The sequence below is a fragment of the Pleurodeles waltl genome, chromosome 3_1 (genome assembly GCF_031143425.1).
Source record: "Pleurodeles waltl isolate 20211129_DDA chromosome 3_1, aPleWal1.hap1.20221129, whole genome shotgun sequence".
Lineage (NCBI taxonomy): Eukaryota > Metazoa > Chordata > Amphibia > Caudata > Salamandridae > Pleurodeles > Pleurodeles waltl.
The window spans coordinates 370,261,501-370,284,506 of record NC_090440.1 but is presented as its reverse complement, the minus strand read 5'-3'; the positions used below and the strand labels follow the sequence as shown (position 1 = coordinate 370,284,506).

Here is a 23,006-nt window from a genome sequence, read left to right as displayed (position 1 = left end):
ACTAATTGAATGAATTAAACAAAAAATTAATCATGTCTCTTGGTTCAATAATCTCTGTGCCACTGTATTGCTTGAATGCTTGCAACAATCTCTCCTAATAAGCAAGAACAGATTCCTTTGCCTCCTAAGATGTCCTGTCAATTCGTTGCCAATCAATATCTTTAGGGGAACCCCTAGGTTTCAGAAACTCAAACACTTTGTAATAGGTTTTCATCACTTCTTCAGATGATGCACCTGTTACTGCGTCCCTTGGCAGCTCATGCTTTGGTCAATCAACACTGCGCTTACACTCCACCCACAACTCTGCTGGAGCCTCAGTTTCAAACAAAGTGTTCATATCTTCCCACAAACACTTTGCAAGCTTGAGAAACCTCTCTGATGGTACCTTTCCACTGGTTTCTTCATCAATTTTGGGTAATCACATGTAAATGACAGTATGTCACTTCTACCCCATGGGACATGAACAAACGTTCCTCTAGGAATTTCTCTAATTTGCATAATTTTTACAGCTCCCTCAGCCTGTTGTACATCATTTGAAGATGCAGTCAGCTTTTTCTTCTGATCTATTTTCTCTGCCCATCTGCTTTCCCATTCATCTAATGCTCCCCATATTTGAATACTTTGAATCAACTTCTTAATGTGAAATTTCATTCCAGGTGACCTCATGTTCGCAATGTCTTTTGAGTCGAATTCTACTGTAACTCTTCTTGAACTGTTTGGATTTATTCATTTTGATTTCATATTTTTCAGTCAAATTAGTACATTTCTCATAGACTTGTCCTGCTCATAGAGTAACATTCTTGCATATGAAGTACAATTCATTTTCATTGTAAGAATCTAATCTCTCTAATTCAAGTCTTCCCACAATCATCTCATTTAATTCCAATTTTAATCTGGCCATGTTCAATATCTTTTCTCCCTCACGCAGGTTTGCTGGAATTGATGCTCCGCTCAAATTGTCTAACCATTCAGTCAATTGTTGTGGTGATAACCCTTATAAAATAATGTTATTTCCTCTAGCTAGAGACTGTGGCTGGATAAAGGATATTCTCATAGCCTGCTTCTGAGCTAATACAGATCTGCCTGTAGAGCATGGGGGACATGTCACATCAATCAGTTGACTCATTCCATTATGTGTCTGGTTTGAACCAAATGAATTCATAGGGGTCATGGTTGGCACCGTAGTACTCATTCTCTCAATTTCTGCCTTAGTTCCAAAAGGTGAATTCATCACTGATACTGGATTTGGAATCTGGGGTCCACTCTCATTATTACTCTGAATATACAATGGAACTACTGTACCTATGGTTACAGAAACTGTTGAAGCTTCTGGGCCTTACAAATTTGTCTGACTTGGCGGGAACATTAATCCTTTATTTTGTCCCGTTAATGCTGTACCAAAAGTTTGATTTGATGGATTCAGGACAACATTCTGTGGTGTCTTTACTGGGGAATACATAGGCATTGTCTGTCTCTTGTTCACAATCTGTATAGGTGTCTGTACATTAGGTGTGGACTCAAACTGAGACATTCCTACATTCTGAACTGGTTGTGACATAACTGGAATTGGGACATTCTGAACTGTATTATCATTTGGAACTGTCAGACAAACTGCTGGCCCCTGTGCAACATTAGCAGTAGGTACATTTGGAATCATCTGAACTTGGCTTTCTGCAACTGGAGCTGTGGCAAAACTTTGAACTATATTCTGGTTTACAGATGTGACTGCATTATATGGAGGGGAGCGATTCTGCAACAACTGAATTATAAATTAATCATGAATTAATCATCTGAGTCACTCTTGACATCTGCTACCCTTTTATTTTCACCCAATCTTTGTTCTGTATCTTCCTCAGAATTTCTTTTGTCTTTGGGCTTAACACTTCCATCACGTTCCGGAGTAATTGCTGGAAATAACTTCACTGCATGTAATGTATCTGCTCTCCACATTCTCTGCTCTGCATCTCGTTTAGCTTCTGGTAGCATCTTTTCTGCTTTCCTCTTTCTTCTTTCAAATTTCTGAGCCACTTTTTGACTTGCAACTAATTCCCAAATAGCAAGTGCTTCGAATTGTGCAGGTCTCGGAGGGAGTTTTGATTCATACAACACTCCCCTCAAATTCTCCAATATTCTCAAATTAAAGGATCCGTAAAAGGGAAAAGCTAAAGTACCTTCCTTCTCAGTTATTTTGCACCACTAATTTTCCCAAAGACACGCTGAAACTCCTAGCTCCTCCACCTCCATGAATGCTGGTGTACCCTCAGGTGGAGCAGTCTCACCCTCCCTAACTGGAATAAAAACATCTCCTCTCAACGCGCTCCTTAAAGCTTTGAAAAACTTCATTTTTACACATTTGTAATTCACAAACACAAAATCTACAAACCCAGGAAGTAATTTTCAAACCCACAATCCTTTTCACAAGCTGTTCTCAACCTATAACAGCGCAGTCTTGTCCACCAATCTGTGCACGGCTTTTCTCTTCAACTGACCTATCCCAGCATGGACCAATTGACATCACACTCACTTCGCTTGGTAGCTGGACTCACTTCAGAGCCGTCTCATACACCTTTCATGCAAAACGTAAATGCAAATATTGCAAGCACAAAAACGAAACCTGACGGGTAGGACCCAAATGCTTTGAAAACTGTACGAAACTTTTGACTGTGGCCTTTCGCACAAACAGCTGCTCTTCCGGCTATGGCTTTCTCACATGCGCAAGTAAGAGTTGACCCGCAAACCTCACTCAGGTTGATACGGATCTTCCCTGTGTACTTAGGATTCACCTAATTACAACCAACAACACACACACTCAAAGGAAATCTACTGGTATTGTTGACACCGGTCAATTGACCAACACCTCACTGGAGACATTAAATTAACTAAGTGTCTCGATACACTTGTACAATATTCCAGAGTTTTAGACCTCGCAAGACCTGTCAACAACACCAACCATGAGGGCAATTTTTTAGCATAAAGCGCAACATTCACTTGGAGCAAGTCCTGAGTAAATGGGTACCTATGTGGCCAGGGCATGGCGTACTAGGGGTAGGCCACTGAGGGCAACAGCACAGATTATGCCACCCTCTGGGGCCATGAATCCACATGCAACCAGCACTGCCATTGCAGCCTGGGTGTCCTGGGGCAAACCTAAAACACAAACTTGACAAGGCACACTGCCTGTGTGCCCTGTTCACCTCACACTGCATGTGCTATGGGTAAGACACCTCTCTGGCAAGCCTTACAGCCCTAAGGCAGGAGGCTCCATATTATGTTTGAGGGTATAGCTGCATGAGCAATATGCTCCTACTGTGTCCGTGCCAAACCTGGGGCATAGTGAGTGAACAGAGCAGCCATTTTAATACATGCGCTGGACACTGGTCAACACGAGTTTCCCAGCTACATGATTGCCACTCTGAACCCTGAGATATTTGGTATCAAACAACTCAGAATGATAAATCCAAACTGGTTCCAGAATTGGATTTATCCCTAAATGTACCCAGGAGTCACCTTTAGGGTGCCCCCTGCAAAACCTAACTATCCTAGCATGGTTGCTGACTGGTTCTATCCAGCCTGCCACCTCCAGACAGCCAATATACAAACCTTGGGTGAGAGCCCTGTCTCTCTGGTTTGTAAAACAATGCCCTTTTTGGGTGGAGGAGCTAAAACCCCCTCCCTCAGGGATGTGCACTGCCCTGGCAGTTTAGCTTTTGATGACTTACCGCCCTTGAAACGTGACCCTCAGGCCTGCTGCTAGCAGCAGATGGCCACTTTGTAAAACCCCCACTTTTGATGGGAGCAATGGTGGGAAACCACACAAAGGGTAGGAGGAGTGGCCCCACCTGGCAAGCACCACCTCTAAGGTGTTGCCTGCGAGGTGGACCCTCCATTTCATTTTCCACCATCTTAGATGGAAGGAAAATAGCCAATTTGCTTTAGGAAAGTGACCCTTCCCACAGGAAGTGGTCACTACAATGGGTGCAGCCACTAAAAGGTAAGTGCCCCATTGGACACTAACAGGTACCCTCTAAAACACCCACTAAATTCAGTATTTAGTGGACATCCCTGTACCCAGAAATCAGAATCGAAGGACAAAAAGAAGACCAGCTCAAAGAAGAACCAAGGCACAAGAACTGTGGACCTGCTGCATCAAGAAAAGGCACCAAACCTTGCCTGCTGCACCCAGGACCTGACAATCACCGCTACGGAGAAGTTGGACACTGGATTGACCTCAAGAAAGCCAGAGGACCACCAGACTTCACCAATCACCTAAGAACACCCTCTAGAGTTGAGGTACCACTCTACAACAAACCAAGAAACAATAACCTAGTGAGGGTCACTTCACTGACCGTCTGATAGCTTCCGAACCAGAAGTTGCAGCCAGACCTGACAAAACACCAATGACCATCCAGACAAACTTCACAAGTGTGCCAAGTTTGGTGGCACTGCACCCTCCAGTGGCCGTGCCGTGCCAATACCCTGGGCACTGGTCAGTTGACATCAGACACCAGGATATCCAGCTCACCGAGAGATGAAAAAGGACCAGGAGGAAGCCCAGGTCAAGGGACTTAAGGAACACCTCAGATCTCCCACCAGAGTGCCTCAGTTGTCCTGTAAGCAACCTGCAAAGAGGCTTACCTCCAGTTCCAAAGGGCTCTGTTGCGCACAGCTCCTGGATCACCAACTTGGTCTGCACCCGGCTGTCCTGTGCCCTGCAATGAGGAACCAGCTGTGCCCCAAAGGTCCCTCACCCCTGCGACCTTGACACTCCAAGGTAACCCCAAGGCACCACCTTTAAATCTGCAAGGACAGACCTTTTCCAAGTGGTCCCCCTCAGCTCCAAATACTTGTCACCGCTGCTCCTGCCGGAACCAGGAGCCACCAGAACTTCTCAAGCTGGCACAGCGTGCCCACCACGAACCTCAACCAACCTGCAAAAGCAGAACTTGGTAAACCAACTGTGTGATTTTATCTGTATTTTTAAAAGTGCCTACCTATTGATTCCTATGGTGCGTAACTACGCACAGAAAGACTGCATTTATTAAAAATTCATATCTTAAAAAGTACTTAACCAATTTTGATAATTTGGTCTTAAAATGTATATAAAAATCTGACTTTTTTATAAATTGGTCTTGAGTTATTCCTTCTAATGTGTGAGATGCATGATTGATAATGTGAGTACAACAAATGCTTTGAAGTTCTCGAAGATTGGCCTAACTGCTCGACCAAGCTACCTCAGAAATTAGAACATTAGGTGATCAAGTTTTTGCCTCTGAAAACCAATGTGTAGTTGTCAGGACCCTTTGCACAGTGTGCCTGGTTGTGCACACTACATTTGGTGGATCAGTGGCGGGATAAAGACTTTAGTAAAGTAAATATGCCATATGCTGAGGCCAAGAACCAGTAATTCTACCTGGAACCTTGTGAGGCATATAGTTATGACCAATTAAGGAGACTCAGCAGACTGTACCAAAAAAGTAAGTTTCTGGTCACCTGGTATGAAAATGATAACCCCCCCCCAGAAGAAGAAGATGATGTATCTGTGGTGGGTGAAGATCCTGTGGAGAATGAGGACGAGAATAGCTCCTCTTCCACCAGAAGCTCTGGAGCACCCACAGAAACAGACCTGGAGATTGCCAGGCTGGCCAATAGACTGGCCTTAAAGAGTCAGCTCTTGGAAATAGAAAAACAATGGAAAGAGTTGGGCTTAGGACCCGTCTCTGGTGGCAGCATACAAGTGTTGAGGGAGAAATATTTCAACATTAAACTCCCAAAAGGAGTTGTCTCTCCCTTCACTGAAGGGGATGATATAGTCAAATGGTTTTCTGCTTTTGAAAGAGCCTGCATTGGGTGGGAAATTGAAAAGAAACATTGGGACACACTGTTTGTGGGAGCTTTCTCAGGAAAGTTCAGGAATAGGCTTCTGACACTGAAAGAGGCAGATTCTAATTCCTATGACCTCATGAAGGGTACCCTGATTGAGGGCTTTGGCTGTACTACTGAAGAGTACAGAATAAAGTTCAGGAAGGCTCGCAAAACCCAGAGGACAATCTGGGTAGACTTTGTGGACTATTCAGTAAAGATACTAGGTGGTTGGTTAGCTGGAAACAAGGTACAAGATTATGATGGGCTATATAACCTGTTCATGAAAGAGCATCTGCTAAGTAATTGTTTCAATGACAGGCTACATCAACATCTGGTAGACCTGGGTCCACTTTTCCCTCATGAATTGGGGAGAAAGGCAGACCACTGGGTCGAAACAAGGGTGACCAAGACTACCACAGGTGCAGGAGACCAAAAGAAAGAGGCCAAACTCCTCCTTCCTCCCCAAGGGAAATATGGGACAAAAACAACAGTCTTCTCAAGGCCCCCAAAAACCTGCACAGGAGGGTGGGCCCAGAGACTCCTCACAGTCCATGGGTGGGTACAAAGGGAGACACTTGGACCCTGGTAGGACTTGGTGCCAAGACTGAAAAACTAAGGGACACCAAACTGGAGACTCTGGCTGTAAGAACATAAATGCCTCTAGTCAATCTGCTGTAAATTCAGTTGCCAATCTCCAGATGGGGTCAGAGGTGTGGCTTGACCATGTCAGTGTCCACACGTATCAACATTAGTCACTGAGGTTTGGGTAGAATTATCCTGTGCTGCCTGCCCGAGTAATATGCAAAAATACAGGCAGCACATTTTGATTAATGGGGAGAAAATAGAAGCATTGAGGGACACAGGAGCTAGTATTACCTGGTGCAACCAGGAAGGTGGTAGTGCCACAGAACTTCAGAGAATTTCTCCTCACTCTACCCAATGACATTCCCCTAGCATGGCATTTGGGCCAAAACAAGACTTGGAGTAGGTTAGTTAACCACTTTTATTGGCCAGGAATGTCCCAAAAAGTGAGGGACTTTTGTCAGTCCTGTCCCACCTGCCAGGCCTGTGGCAAACAAGGTGGGCACTTAAAGGCCCCCTTAATGCCACTTCCAGTGGTTGAGGTACACTTTGGAAGGGTAGGGGTTGACATTGTTGGTACCCTTGACCATCCAGCAGCATCAGGACACAGATACATACTTGTGGTAGTGGATCATGCCACTAGGTATCCTGAGGCTATACCCCTTAGGCCCAATACTGCACCTGCAGTTGCAAAAGCCCTCCCAGGTATATTCACCAGGGTAGGGTTTCCTAAGGAGGTAGTATCAGATAGAGGGTCAAACTTCATGCCTGCATACTTAAAACACATGTGGCAGGATAGTGGGGTGACCTATACGCTCACCACCCCATACCATCCACAAATCAATGGGCTGGCTGAAAGATTTAAGCAGACTCTAAAAGGCATGATTGGAGGACTCCCTGAAAAGCTTAGAAGGAGATGGGATGTCCTGCTTGCTTGTCTGCTGTTTGCCTATAGGGAAGTGACACAAAAGGGAATAGGGTTTTCTCCATTTGAACTTTTGTTTGGGCACCCTGTTAGGGGACCACTAAGTCTTGTTAGGGAAGGCTGGGAGAAACATCTCTAAGAGCCCAAGCAAGATATTGTGGACTATGTGCTTGGCCTACGTTCTAGAATGGCTAAGTACATGCAGAAAGCCAGCAGAAATCTTCAGGCCAGCCAGGAGCTTCAAAAGCTCTGGTATGACAAGAAAGCTGCCATGATGGGGTTCCAACCAGGCAGAAAGTTTGGGTGTTGGAGCCTGTTGCTCCAAGGGCCTTCCAGGACAAATGGTCTGGGCCCTATCCCATACTTGGGAGAAAAGGGGAGGACACTTACTTAGTTGACCTGGAAGTTGCAAGAATCCAAAACGAATAATCCATGTCAACTGCATAAACCCTTTTATGACAGAGCTGATGTCACCATGCTCATGGTTACAGATGAGGGACAGGAAGATGAGAGTGAGCCTCTCCCCAATCTCCTCTCCAGCAACCCACAAGATGGTTCTGTGGCTGGAGTGGTCCTATCAGACACCCTCACAGGACTGCAGCAAACTGATTGCAAGCAAGTTCTCAACCAGTATGCTGAACTGTTCTCTCTTACCCCTGGAAAGACAAACTGGTGTACCCATGATGTGGACACTGGTGACAGCTTACCTGTCAAGAACAAGATTTATAGACAGTAAGACCATTTCAGAGGGAATATGGAGGCAGAAGTTAAAAAGATGCTGGATGTGGGTATCATTGAACCCTCTGAGAGTCCCTGGGCTTGTCCAGTAGTTTTAGTCCCCAAGCCTCACTCCAATGGAGAGAAAAAGGAAATGAGGTTCTGTGTGGACTACAGGGGCCTCGACTTTGTGACAAAAACAGATGCACACCCAATTCCAAGAGCTGATGAGCTCATAGACAGATTAGGGGCACATATCTAGGTACCTTGGATTTAACATCTGTGTAATGGCAGATTGGCCTGACCCCTGGAGCAAAAGAGGGGTTAGCATTTTCTACTCCTAGTGGGCATTACCAGTTCACTAGTATGCCCTTTGGATTAAAGAATGCACCTGCCACCTTCCAGAGGTTGGTGAACCAAGTCCTTGCTGGACTGGAAACGTTTAGTGCAGCTTACTTAGATGACATAGCTGCCTGTAGTTCCACCTGGCAGGATCACTTGATCCACCTAGGGAAAAGCCTTGAGGCTCTGCAAAAGGCAGGCCTCACTTTCAAGGCCAGTAAGTACCAGATAGAGCAGGGGAAAGTTGTCTACTTGTGCTACCTGGTTGGTGGAGGCCACGTGCAACTGACCCAACTCAAGATTCACACTATTCTGGCTTGGGAAGCTCCCACAATCCAGACACAGGTCAGGGCATTCCTTGGCTTGACTGGGTACTATAGGAGGTTTGTGAAGGATTATGGCACTGTAGTTGCCCCCTCACAGAACTAACCTCCAAGAAAATGTCCAAAAAGGTTAACTGGCAGTGAGTTGTCAAAAGGCCTTTGACACTCTGAAGGCAGTTATGTGCTCAGCCCCAGTACTACAAGCACCAGACTACTCCAGGCAATCAATAGTCCAAACAGATGCTTCTGAAATGGGACTTGGAGAGGTCTTTTCCCAGTAAAATGATGATGGACATGATCAGCCAGTTGCTTTTATAAGCAAGAGACTACTCCCAAGGAACTCACTAATTAAAATAACCACAATACTCCTGACTGGTCCTTCAGGTGGCCTCACTTCAGGCTTCAGATTCCGTGTCCAATGGCTGTTGATGGCACCATCAGATTTGCAACTATTCCAGATTTTCTCAGTAAAAGTGCATTGTCATTTCAATTATTTCGCACAGTTACAACAAAAGATTACATTATCTAGATGTTTGCAATTTCAGGATCTTCCCTCATGGCACACTAAATGAACTAATACAATTTCATGGGAATCATATGTTTCCTGTCTTGTTCGACAGCTAGAACAAATAATGCAACATTGTCATTAACAAACATGTTCCTTTCCTTCAATACAATAAGACATTCAACATCACATTAGCAAACTAAGGAAACAATTAGGGGAAGAGGAAACAAAATAAACAGGTGATTTTCCACTCATGCTGCAAAATGAATCTTTGAGGCCTAGTCAAAATAAGAAAGTCTTAGTACACGTTAATACACTCAATACACTAATAAGCCTATTGTACACCTTTCAGTTCAATTAAAATGTACAAAACAAATTATTTAATTCCAAACATTATTTATGACATGTTAGAGCAAGTTTTAAACGTGCATTTATTTTTCTGCACACATGTAACTCACGTTAATAAAATCTATTTAATTCAGCATATGTACAAATAATTCATATTCATTTAATTTTTTCATTGTAATATTCATCTTAATAAGAACACTCTTTATGTTAACTCATTTTAGTACTTCAATTATTATGAATAGAAAATATCTCATGTTAAAACATAGTGCTTTATACGACTGGCGGCCACATGGTCCACCATAAATCTAATGTGCACATTTTACAACTTGTGTTATTTTCTCTGTTAGGCTTTGAATGTAGGTTAATTTGTCACAATAGCTAACTTCTATGGCACTATTATATTACTAAAATCTGATCTCTATTAGGTGTTACAGAAAATTCACCACTGTATGTAAATCACCCAATAAATCAACTTTTTGGTTTCTGCATCATAAAATGTTCTATCTGGTTTGTTTCAATTATGTAAAAAACGCAGACACAATGTTGGTCTAGCAGTGGAACTCAAAAACGGAAAATATACTAAATACAGCCGGTTAACAAGATCTAGCATGTACAGTACTAGGCAGAAAGCAGTAAAACAACACTAGATTACTGTGATGGATTTACAAAAGCCATCTCGATTAATGCATCATAATGGTAAACCTACAGACCAGATTCAAATACCAGGATGAATAGCACCTCGATCTTTCAAACCTCTGCGAAAAGTAGACTCTCATACCGTTGAATGACAGAATCCTAGAGGCATGCTAAATATTTAGCTTAAAAACTGCAAACCATCTCTTACTGGTGCTCTTTAAGTGCTTTGGGAAGTATCCATGTTATAACACTTTGGCTTACCTGAAGACTCGAAGTCTGGAGTTTTATACTGGACTGCCCAGTCAATTACTTCTGGTCTCCTAACGGTCACTCCTTCCATTTTCAGTATTTGGCACATTTCCTCTATCTCGGAAATGGCTTTTTTGACGTGTTCACGAGGGAAACTCTGACCCCCATGCTTCTGGAAAAATTGCCAGTTTTTTTCATTAGAGGTGGCCTAAAAGAGAATAGGACATATTAAAGGGAAACAAAAACAATCACAAGGTCTCTCTCCCAACTCTACTGATCAATGAAACGACATCATAAAACAGTGCAACACTATTTTGCAGAGCATGTTTTCTAAAATGTTTAAGTGCTTTAATTGCACAAAATTCAATTGATTTAAAAAAAAAACATTTTACAGGGACATGTGAAATATCTTCATTGTTTTGGGATAGTGACATCAGAATGACAGCCTCTGAAGATGTATTCCTTTGCCCATTGTTTACTGTGTCGCCTCTTCATGAAAGCTGGTGCAAAACCAGAACATTAAAACTGCAATCACGGACAATTGTTAGATGAACGTGGCAGTGTAAATTTCAAACACCTGTGGATTTAGCAAATGTTCATTGTTTAGTTAGCACTCTATTTGTGAAAGATAAGCAACATCTAAAATTCCTAAATGGAATAAGGGTCCATTGTTAGCTGAATACTGCATGAGTAGCATAAAGAATCCCCGTGCACAACCACTGCATAGTGTTTGATCAATAATCTATTAATGGAACCAGAACATACATATTCAAATCAAAGGCCATTATTAGCTCGAAATTGCTGGCAGTAGATTCCATAATCTCTGATTCCTGTAGAGAAAATGAAATGTGTTTAGAAAGAAAAGTCTATTTTACCTGGAACCATGTATTCTTAACTACGTAATTAAATATTCCCTCTTCTTTTTACTACAGACAATCAAATAATATAGTTCAGTATTTCACTTGCTGCTTTCAATAAACCTTTCATTGTTTGAAAAAAGCATTCATGCTAATTGTGCGAAAACATGTAATATACAACACATACTTCGGGTAACTTTTGTGAAACGTTCGTATATTGTTAGCTGAAGGTTATGGTGACATTTACAAACCACCCAGCTTTGTACATTTTAATGTCACCACCAATCTGAGATTGCAATATATATGGAATAAAGTATCCCCTGCTGTGCAAGGATATTACAAGTCACAGAGGAGTTCTGTGACCATACAGTGGAACAAGGCCAAGTTCCTTTATAGGGTCATGAAACTCCAAGGTGCCTTATAATACCCTTGTAATGTGCAGCAGGGGTACTTTATTCCTTATAATACGTAGCCACACCAAAACCCTTGGGGAGAGATGTTGCTTAATGGGCAGACCTGTCAACGTTTGAAGTGGGGAACCAGGTTTGAGTCCCAATACTGGCTCAATATTCTATGATTCTGGGAAAATCACATAATGTCCCTGTGCCTAAAAAATCCCTGAGTTCGTGTATTGTAATTTGGTGCTCATGTAAAGAGCTCTGATGACTTTAGGCCATGCTACATAAAACTACAAAGAAAATCCACAAACCACTTAATTCCTACATGTGGTGCTCTTTCATATGAAAGAAATAATAAACATGAAGAACAAAATTAGAATCTCTGGTGAAAAAGTAAACACACTAAAAAGCAGTTAGATATTTGTTGCAAAAAGATATTAGAACTAGGTAAATACAAGTGAAGTAGTTCAGAATTTGTTGAAACATCCAGAGCGCCTCTATGTTCCCTATATTACCTAAAGTGTGTAAAAAATAACATGTTGCCAGAAATATCTCCTGTCTGATTTTCATTCTTGATCACTCTTGATCTAGAAAAACAGAGCAGAAGGGAAAGTCACAATTAGTTCTAATTTTTCAGGTCGAGCGTTAGTGTTTGGACTGCTTTATACTTTTAAGGATACTATAGAGTGAGTTCCAGCGTTTACATTGGTTAGTTGCAGTGTCCTTCAAAAATCCTTGCTTTCTAGTGGTCAGTTCTGCCTCTTTATTCTGCCTTTTTTCACTTTGGGAGCAGCCCAAAGTACTGTGTAATTACGCGATGTCCTGTTTATCTCTTCTGTAAGGGACTTTTTTTTGGCATGTGCCTGTTTCACCTCAACAGTGTGGGTGCTTGTTCAGTTACTCCTCCCCACCAGCTCCCTCTGTAAACATAAACCAACAGCAGAGGGGGGCTTTTCCAGGGCCAGCTCACCCTCGCTCTCTTCCTTTTGTTATTTTCAGTCTGTGTGGCAATAAAAGTCCAGTCAGTAATTTACAACGCTAAGAGCTCTAACTCAAGCAAACACGACACCATTGCATTCCAAATGCTTGTTTCTTTTTCCGCACACAATGAATTCCATTCATTGGCAAGGGCAATTTCTTCAGGAGAAAGCATTCAGGGGGCTCCCCATCTCACTCTCCTCCCCTCTCATCCAGCACAATAGCCCTCAAAACAAAAGGCAGATTATTAGGTTAAAAAAGACAGTCGATTCTTGGGTGCTCGGCTCCCGCCCGCTCCCCCTTCTCCACACATCTGGTGTGCACGTGTGGCAAGTGCTAATGAAGACTTTCCTGAGTGAGCCACAATTAGTTCAGAGGGCCGGCTGGGCCCTCTCCGCCAGCCGAGGGGAAACAAGCACTCCCTTCACAGCCTTAGCCTCGCACCCCACTGCCGCAACTCACACAAAAGCGTAAGCGATACTGCCTGACTTTACCCTCTTTTTTAATTGTTGTTTTATTCCTTTCATTTGAAAATGACAGGCAGCAGTATTTCCATGATCTCCCTGAAACAATAAGTGTAAGATCCGGCGCTCGACAGACAGGTGCAGAATTAAAGCTTCTTTTCCAAAGCAGAGTTTATTTCTTTCATAATGATAATACAGGACCCACGGAGAATCGCTGCTCACAGGGAGGAGGGCAGGGACCAACTGTCCTCACCTCACAAGCAAGATTTCACATGAGAATATTACATACATCATAAAGGTACATACATTCTACAAGATAGAAATAGAAGACAGATAGACGATACTACAGTAGATACTACAACACCTCCCTCCTATATAACAAATCGATTTAAATTGTAGTCTTGGAGACGTAAAGGGAATCTACAGATCCTTTTATCCTTAATGGCACTAGGTACATTCTGAGAATTTGCTTCGTCACACACAGGAGAACAAACATTCAAAGTACGTTGAACATCATCAGCAGTGTATTCAGAGGAAGAAGAAACATTTGTTACATTGGTACTACAAGAACTCAGAGGCGGATCAATCTCAGATGATGGAGAAGTGGAGGTGCTAATACAGGTTTTATCAGGTTCAACCCAAACAGAGCTTTCATCAGAAGAAACATGAGTGTTATCATAAACCTGTGCTTGCATATCAGAAATAGGGACAAGTCTAGACTTATTCCACCAACCCTTATCACGTACCAAAACAGCATTCTTCGTGACTTTATCTACTTTAACAGGGTGTGTGAATGTGTAATCTCCTTTCCTTACTTTACAAGGTTTTTTTATCAGAACCCAACCTCCCACAATAAAGTCTCTAACCTTAGTGTGTCTTGAGGAATCAAAATACTCTTTTTGCTTCCTCTGCTTGTTCCCTACCATCTCCCTGATAGAGTGCGCAGAGTTTTCTCTTTTAACAATTTCAGAATGCAAAGAGTCAAGCCGACTGGGTACTGCTCTTGATCTACACTTCCTTCCTCTCAGCAATTTAAAGGGAGTAACTCCAGCAGTGGAATGAGGGGTGGAATGGTACTCTGCGATTTCTTCTTAATGAAATCCTTAATATCAACTCCTGAAGAAAGAGCAGACTGTATTCTATCTTTGATGAAAAGGTTCGCCTTTTCCACTAAGCCATTCGTGGAAGGACTATATAGGACAACTTGCAGGTGAGTGATATCATAGTTGGCAAGAAAAGTTTTCATCACTTTGGATACAAAATGAGTGTCATTGTCTGTTACAATTTCCCTCGGAGCCCATTCTAAGGTAAAAACATTTTCAAGAAAATAAATAACCAAATTAGTGGAGGGAGAATCCACAAAGGAGTAGTATATCCATTTTGAATGATAATCAATTAACACTATCATGAATCTAGTGGATCAGGTAGTAAATTGAACAGACCTGCAAAGTCTAATGCTACTTTACACCAGGGCTGATCAGGCCAGGGAACGTTTTGAAGAGGTTTCAGAATGGTTTTCCAGTGCTTGTTAGAAACCAAGCATTGTGGGCACAAATTAATCACATCCTCAACCTGCTTATTCATGGAGGGCCACCAAAAACGCTCTTGTAACTTTCTGCAAGTAGCAGTAATGCCTAGATGCCCTTCATGAGCTAGTTTTGTGATTCTATTCCTCAAGCTAGCAGGTGGAACAAACCATTCATTGCGAACACAAATATTATTTTTGCAAGACAATTCCGAAGAAATTTGAGCAAATGGTTTCAAAGAGCTTGGAACATTACGAATGGAAGCCAGCCTTTCTTCAAACAATTCATAAAACTCAATAATATGTCACCACTAGCAGTGGCATTCACCCATTCGAGCTCTGAAATGTACCCGTTAAGGTCATTGACGGCATCAATAGCAGCAACAACACATTCGTAGTCATTCTGAATACTTTCTGTAAAAGGCAGAGGCATGCGTGAAAGACAGTCAGCTTGAAAATTCTTTCCTCCTTGAATATACTTGATGGTAAAGTCATATTCCAGCATTTTAGAAAGTAAACGAACAAGACAAGTGGAAGCTTTACCTAATCCATCTCCTTTCAACAAAAAAACAAGGGATTTGTGATCAGTGTGTATCTCAAAAGAATTCCCCCATAAAAATGTTTTGAATTTTTGAACAGCCCACACACAAGCTAGTGCTTCCCTCTCAATAGTACTATAGTTAGTTTCTGCTTCTAACAGAGCTCTGGATGCAAACATCATGGTGATGAGTTTCTCATTAACTGAGTGGTTAAACACAGCTCCAATCCCCTTCGCACTAGCATCCACAGTTGAAGTATACGCCAAGAAAGTTTGAGAAGTAGGTTCTTTATTTTAAGCATCCCAGCCAACAGTGATCTCTAGACGTCCATCTCTCTCATGAGTCTCCTCCAAATGACCACACACTAAACATTCCAAATTGATGTAATGAGTGACATCTACACCTGGAACAGAATTCCTTACATTCTACAACAAGCATTGACATCATGAGAGCAATCTACCACACACCTTCCCTCTTAACATATTTTAACACAATAAAAATTCTAACAACTTAGATTCAGGATAATACAAGAACATGAAAAATAAATAAACAACAAAGACAAATAGTTAACCTTTCCGTATCTTAAGGTCTAACACTAATTTTCTCCTGTTATTTTATAATTTCAATAACAGACATACAATAACGGAAAGTTCTACAAAATAGAATCATGAGAATTTCCTAGAGATTACAATACGATTCATATTCCACACTCTTCCATCCTTAACTTTGACCGCATTCCTGAAGAGTTTTATTACCTCAAATGGCCCCATGAACTTACTACTTCCCTTACATAGTGATGCTTTCCTCACCAAAATTTGATCACCTACATCCACCCCAATATCTAACGTGCCCTTCTTTTTATCAAAGTATTCTTTCCTTTTTTGTATACACCTCTTCTCCAGTGTGTTACTTCCATTGTTCCATGTAACACTATCATTCTTTCCCCAAAACACCCATCCTGGTGCCAAAAGAGTGTTGGCCTTACGACCTCTAAAAAGTTCAAAAGGAACTTTTCCTGTGGTAGAGTGAGGTGTGAATCTATAAGCTTGAAGAAATTTCTTGAGGCCCACCTTCCAGTTCCTGTTGGATATAGACTCTAACTGTATACATTCTTTAACACATCTATTAAATCTTTCCACAATACCATTTCCTTCAGGATCATACAAGGAACATTTCCTATGTCTAATCCCTTTATTCTGTAGATATTCCTTCATTTCAGTAGAAACAAATTGTGGACCATTGTCTGACACAATCATATCAGGAAACCCTTCACGACTGAAGATGTCCTCAAAAACTTCTAGGATTCTCCTAGTCTCAATACTACTGCAGATTCCAATTTGCGCCCATCTGGAAAACTGATCAATTAAAACCAAGATGTAGTTGGATCCACCTTTACCATGAATAGGTCCAACAATATCTACTGCAACAACCTCCCAAGGTTTGTTAGACATGTCTCTTATACACATTGGCGGTATTCTAGTCTTATACACCTTATCGCTATTACAGCAATCAGGACAAATCCTTATAATTCTTTCTATCATTAAGTCCATACCTGGCCACCAATAATTAAGGCGAATCCTGGCCTGGCTTTCGTTCTACTCATTCCTTGATGCCCTTCATGACCCAAATCAATAATCTAGTTCCTCAAACTAGCTGGGACCACCAACCTCAGACCACGCAAAACCACGTCGCTCTCCATAGACAATTCATCTCTTACCCTCCAAAATCCTCCCAACTCCTTATCATGTTTAACATTACTATTCCATCCATACCTAAGTCCCTCACACACCTGCTGCAATACAGAATCTTCAGCTACTGCTTTCGACCATTCATTATGCTCAACAACACCATCAGTTACACTGCACACACTGAAATCTGTTTCCTCACCCTTCTCCAAACCACCCTCCGTTTCAGAACTTAGTCTAGACAAACAATCAGCAATCTTGTTTTTAGACCCTGGAACATAGAACATATCAAAACAATAATCCTGTAGATTGATCACCCATCTACTTATTCTGCTGGAAATCATATCAAGCCCTTTTTTTGTAAATACTTCCACCAAGGGTTTGTGGTCTGTGAAAATCTGAAATTGCCTACCCCATACAAAATTCTTGAATTTGTTGACTGCCCAGAAAACACTAAGAGCTTCCTTTTCAATTGTAGAATAATTAATTTCTGCTCCTCGTAAAGTTCTGGAACTATACACCACGGGCTTAAGATCACCATCACCCATGTCCTGTAATAACACTGCCCCTAAACCTCTCACACTGGCAATCGTCATCACCACACATGTCTTATCAGGATCAAAAGAATTCAAATTTCCAATCATCAATAGTTCCCTTTTTATCTTATCAAACTCTTTCTTGCACTCATCATCCCAAACAAATTCTATCCCTTTTTTAAGTAATCTTCTCATGTGAATTGTTTTCGAAGCTAAATTGGGTAGAAACTTGGCGTGAAACTCAACCATCCCAAGAAAGGACAATAATTCCTCCTTTTTCTCAGGATCACTCAGATTCAATATATTGCTGATCAATTCATCCTTCGGACACAAACCCTTCGCTGTAATTTTATGCCCCAAATACTCAACCTCAGTCTTGCAAAAGGAACACTTTTCCAACTTGAGAGTCAAGCGATGGTCTCTTAGTATAGCTAGAGCTCTCCTAACTCTCATATCATGCTCTTCCTCAGATCGTCCATGTATCAAAATGTCATCTTGGAAACACTTTACACCAGTTTCAGACCCAAAAAGATTATACATCAAACACTGAAATACTGCAGCAGCAGATACCAATCCAAAAGGCATCCTGATAAACCTAAATGTTCCAAAAGGGGTAATGAAGGTGGTGTAGTCCCGTGAATCTGGATGCAGCATGATCTGATGATAAGCCGAAGTCAAATCAAGTTTGCTGAAGATTTTAGATCCATGTAGCATTGTGACCATTTCTGTTATGTTAGGCAATGGAAATCGATCACTGACCACACATTTATTAAGGTTCCTCACGTCAACACATAACCTAATCTCTCCAGATGGCTTGTGTGCAACGACAACAGGAGAAACCCATTCCGAAGAGTCCACTGGTTAAATTATTCCTTCATCACACAATCTGTGTATTTCTTTTTCCACATCATTCCTCATAGATATAGGAATAGATCGCACTTTTGTAGTCACAGGAATGGAACCTCTTTTTATCTTTATGCGATGTGAATATTTCTTTAAGCAACCCAATTTATCGCTGAACAATTCCTTATATTCTTCAATGAAATCAGGCAAATCTTTCCTTCTTTTATCATTCATAAAAAGTTCACAAATGTTGTGCAGGCTGTCTATGAATTCATCCTTGAGCATGACAGGTGTCCTCGAATTGGGGTCTAAAATGATATTCAGTTCCTTTTGGTGTGGCCAGCTCAACACACTATCTCCTTTCACAGGAACATAAACTTTCCCAAAAATAGATTTGGACTTGAAAGTGATATCTGCCTCAAAATATCCCCTTAACTCGATTATTTGCCCTCCATACGCTCCTGGAACAACATCCGGTGACTTCAACTTAATTTTATGATTAAATTGCTCGCCAAATAAAGTATTGTAGATTAGAGTTAACCACGCTCCAGAGTCGAAAAGCACTTCACTTGCAATACCTGCAATAAACACCGTATCCTTCGGATAGTTTTTCTTGTCGGTGTATGTAGTTACTGACAATATGCAATCCTCTACAACCTTCACAGATGGAGAATTTCTATCAGACCTACAACATTTTGCAAAATTTCCTTTTTTATTGCACAGTTTGCAAGTAACATTAATCGCCTGACATTTCCTGTATGACGCATAATGACCACTGTTTCCGCAACCGAAACATCTACCCTCCTTAAATTTGTTCCACTGACTTTGATCAGCCTTCCCATCCTCTCTGTCACTGCTTGACTCTTTCCTTGAATTTTGTTCCTTCCTGGTAGTAATTTTATTTATGCTTACGTTTTTGTCTTTCTCCAATTCTTCAACACAAGCCATGGTGTGTTCTACAGTCTTAGCTAGTGTAATAACTTCATGAAGAGATGGATCATCCTTGCTCCACAATTCCTGTCTTATTTTATCGCTCGAACATCTCAACATAAATTGGTCTCTAATTCGTTTATCAATACTACTGCCAAATTTGCAGTTAGACGCTAATTTCCTTAAAGCAGTAATATACTCTTCAACACTTTCACCAGATTTTTGTTCTCTCATTCCGAAGTGGTAACGTTCCAAAATAGTGCTTACTTTAGGTAAAAAATGTAAATCTAATTTTTTTAGACACATTTCAAATTCATTAAGGTCAGTCTCTTCATCACCAGGGTCTGGTAGATTTTCAAAGATTTCCTGCCCTTCACAACCCAAACAGTGCATCAACAATGCTGTGTTTCTTTCATTTGATAAGTTAGTTCCACATACTCTGGAATAATGAAGGAAGGTTTTTTTCCATTTTGACCACTTTATGGGTGGTTCTCCGGGCATCGTCAAAAAAAAAGGAGGAGGAGAAATATTCTGCATAGTACTACCCTTAATAATAAATTTCACTCAGGTATAATTGTTGTCAAGTGCTATGAGCAAGTAATCTTTGCCTCTAGTATTTATTTATCTTTTATTTTAAATGTTTAAGTACCCAGAAGAAATGTCCAGCTTCTTACAGAGCATGGTATGCGCGCTCGGTAAATAAAACAAATTGTTTTAACTCGCGCTAAAAATGAAGTATCCAGTTACGTGAGGGCACAGCAGGAATCTAACACGTCTTCGGGTTAGCGCGGCAGGCATGAGTTTGAAGGATGCGTGCAGAAAAGAAAACGTCCTGCTTCTCAGCGCGTTCAAAAGAACGTTCTGTTTTGACAGCGCGCGATGCCTGTCAGCTGTACACAATAACTCTTCTTCCACAGCGCGCAGTAGAATTCTTCAGCATGCGAGCACCGAATAATAATTCAAATGATGACAACAACGAAGATGGGAACAAATACAACGTTGAAAATTGTAGAAATGCTTAAGAGTTCCTTAAGCAATAAAACATTTAAATTGTAAACGCTGACCTGACCAGAAATACGAAGCAGTTCCCAGTCCGAATATTCTTCCAGTAGGTTTTAAATCCAAATACGATTCCTGAAAATGAGTAAAAGTTCAATTTCCTAGGTGACCCAAAATAGCAAAGGTTGTTAGGATGCTTCAAAAGTCCCTCGTCGCCAAATGTGAAGTATACGCCAAGAAAGTTTGAGAAGTAGGGGCCAGATGTAGCAAAAAAACAAATTGCAAGTGCAATTTGCGAGTCCTTCCGACTCGCAAATTGCAACTCGCAATTTGGTATGCAGAACGGTGTCTCAGACACCGTCTGCGAGTCGCTATGGGGTCGCAAAGACCCACCTCATTAATATTAATGAGGTGGGTCGCAAATTGCGGCCCCATATCGACTATGGGCACTCGCTAACATGGAGGCCTGCTGTAGTCAGCAGACCTCCATGTTCGTGACTGCTTATCAATAAAGCAGTATTTTTTTTTTTTAAGTGTAGCCCCTTTTCCTTAAAGGAAAACGAGCTGCACTTAAAAAAAAATCCGAAACCTTTAGTTTCGGAATTTTTTCAGGGCAGGTAGTGGTCCCTTGGACCACTACCTGCCCTGAAAAAATATTTTGTGGTCCATTCACAAAGGGGAAGGGGTCCCATGGGGACCCCTTCCAATTTGCGAGTGGGTTCCCATCCACTTCAAGTGGATGGTAACTGCGACTCCATTTGCGACCGCCTACGCGGTCGCAGATGGAATTGCATACCACTGCGAATCGCAAATAGGAAGGGAACACCCCTTCCTATTTGCGATTCGGAAATGCATTTTGCGAGTCGGTCCCGACTCGCAAAATGCATTTCTGAATAGGAAACTCCAGTTTGCAACTCGCAAATGGCAATTTTTGCCGTTTGCGAGTCGCAAACAGTTTGCTACATCTGGCCCTAGGTTCTTTATTTTAAGCATCCCAGCCAACTGTGATCTCTAGACGTCCATCTCTCTCATGAGTCTCCTCCAAATGACCACACACTAAACATTCCAAATTGATGTCATGAGTGACATCTACACCTGGAACAGAATTCCTTACATTCTAAAACAAGCATTGACATCATGAGAGCAATCTACCACACAAGTAATCATACATTTACCTCCAGGAATAAAGGAGCTCAAAGCAGGAGCATCACACACAAGATGTTTGAGTTTAGTAAATGCTGCATCAATATCAGGGGTCCAAAGAAATCTAACACCCTTTTTTAACAAGTCCCTCAAAGGTTGTACAAAAATTGCATATTCGGATACAAAACAAGCATAATACTCACACAAACTTAAAAAGAACCTGAGAGCATCTTTATTGTCAGGAGCCGGTGCCTTAAGGATTGCTTCCAAATTGCATGACTTAGGTTTAATCCCCTCGGAAGAAATGGTGTGTCCCAAATAATCTAATTCTTGAACAAAGAATTTGCATTTGCCTGGCTTAATTGTTACACCAGTGTCCTCTAAAATGCGCAGCACTTTACTCAGTATTTCCAAATGCTGTTCCCTAGTATCAGTGAAGACAAGAATATCGTCTTGAAAGGCCTGAACATTAGACATATCAGAAAATAATACATCCATTGTTTTCTGAAAAACACTTGCAGCGGATGCAAGTCCAAAAGGAAGTCTTAGGTATTTATAAGCTACAAAGGGTGTTACAAAGGTGGTGAGTTCTTGGGATTCTAATCTCAAAGCTATCTGGTGATAAGCTGAGTGCAAATCAATTGCAATAAAATATTTTGCAGATCCAATATTGGCTAACATCGCCTGAATGCGTGTTAAAGGATGGCAGTCAATGATGATGTTGTTATTTAAAGATCTCAAGTCCACACAGAGACGTAACTCACCATATATTTTTTTTGCTAAAACAATAGGTGAGACCCATTCTGAAGAGTCTGTGGGAGAGATAACACCATCCTTAACGAGAGCACTCAAGAGTTTTTTCAAATCATTTTGCACGCTAATAGGTACTGGTCTCAACTTGTATTTGACCGGAATGGCATTTTTTTTAAATCTGATAACATGCTCAAATCCTTTCATAGAGCCAATCTCATCTTTGAAAAGATTTGGAAATTTAGAGGTTAATGTGGTTAAAATATCATCCCCCTTATCCAAGGATAAGATGGGTGTACTCCCCAAAACAATAGGATCGTCTTCACCAGGTCTTAAATGCGGGCCTAATTTAGCCAAATCCATCCATCCTACTAAATCTCTCCCATCTACAGCAACATACACCTTAGTCTGGGTGTCTCTGCCAAGGATGCTAAGGTTTGCGTGAAAATAACCTAATAACTGAATTTCCTTGTCCCCAAATGGTTTGGGATTAATGTCTGGTTGCTGTAATTTGACGGAATCATGCCACAATGAGAAGAAAGTCCTATCTGCCAAGATGGTGATAGGCGCTCCAGAATCTGCCATCACAGTAATAGATTTACCATTGATAAGAGCTTGACACAATGGGCCTTTAACCTTGACATCCCTTTCTTTACTTTGAATAGTGAGGAGCAAATTGGAAAATGTACTGGTACAATCCTGAATATCACTATTAGAACTATCAGGAACATTAACATAGTGTATGCCAACAGATGACCCAGTAGATTGAGATCTACAGAGGCTTTGAAAGTGTCCAATTTTACCACATGTAGTGCATCTCTTGCTAATAGCTTGACATGCAGGATTGTTACCTAAATTACTTTTTGAACC

The 23,006-nt window shown here is 41.4% G+C and overlaps 1 protein-coding gene across 1 annotated transcript in view; it reads right to left on the bottom strand.

Annotated features, from left to right (window-relative positions):
* Positions 1 to 23,006, bottom strand: part of LOC138284114 (glycine amidinotransferase, mitochondrial-like) — a 179,329-nt gene that overhangs the window by 104,669 nt on the left and 51,654 nt on the right. The window contains exon 3 of the mRNA XM_069222553.1: positions 10,502 to 10,697. Within this exon, the coding sequence (XP_069078654.1) occupies positions 10,502 to 10,697 (196 nt within the window). The remainder of the gene's footprint in view (positions 1 to 10,501; positions 10,698 to 23,006) is intronic.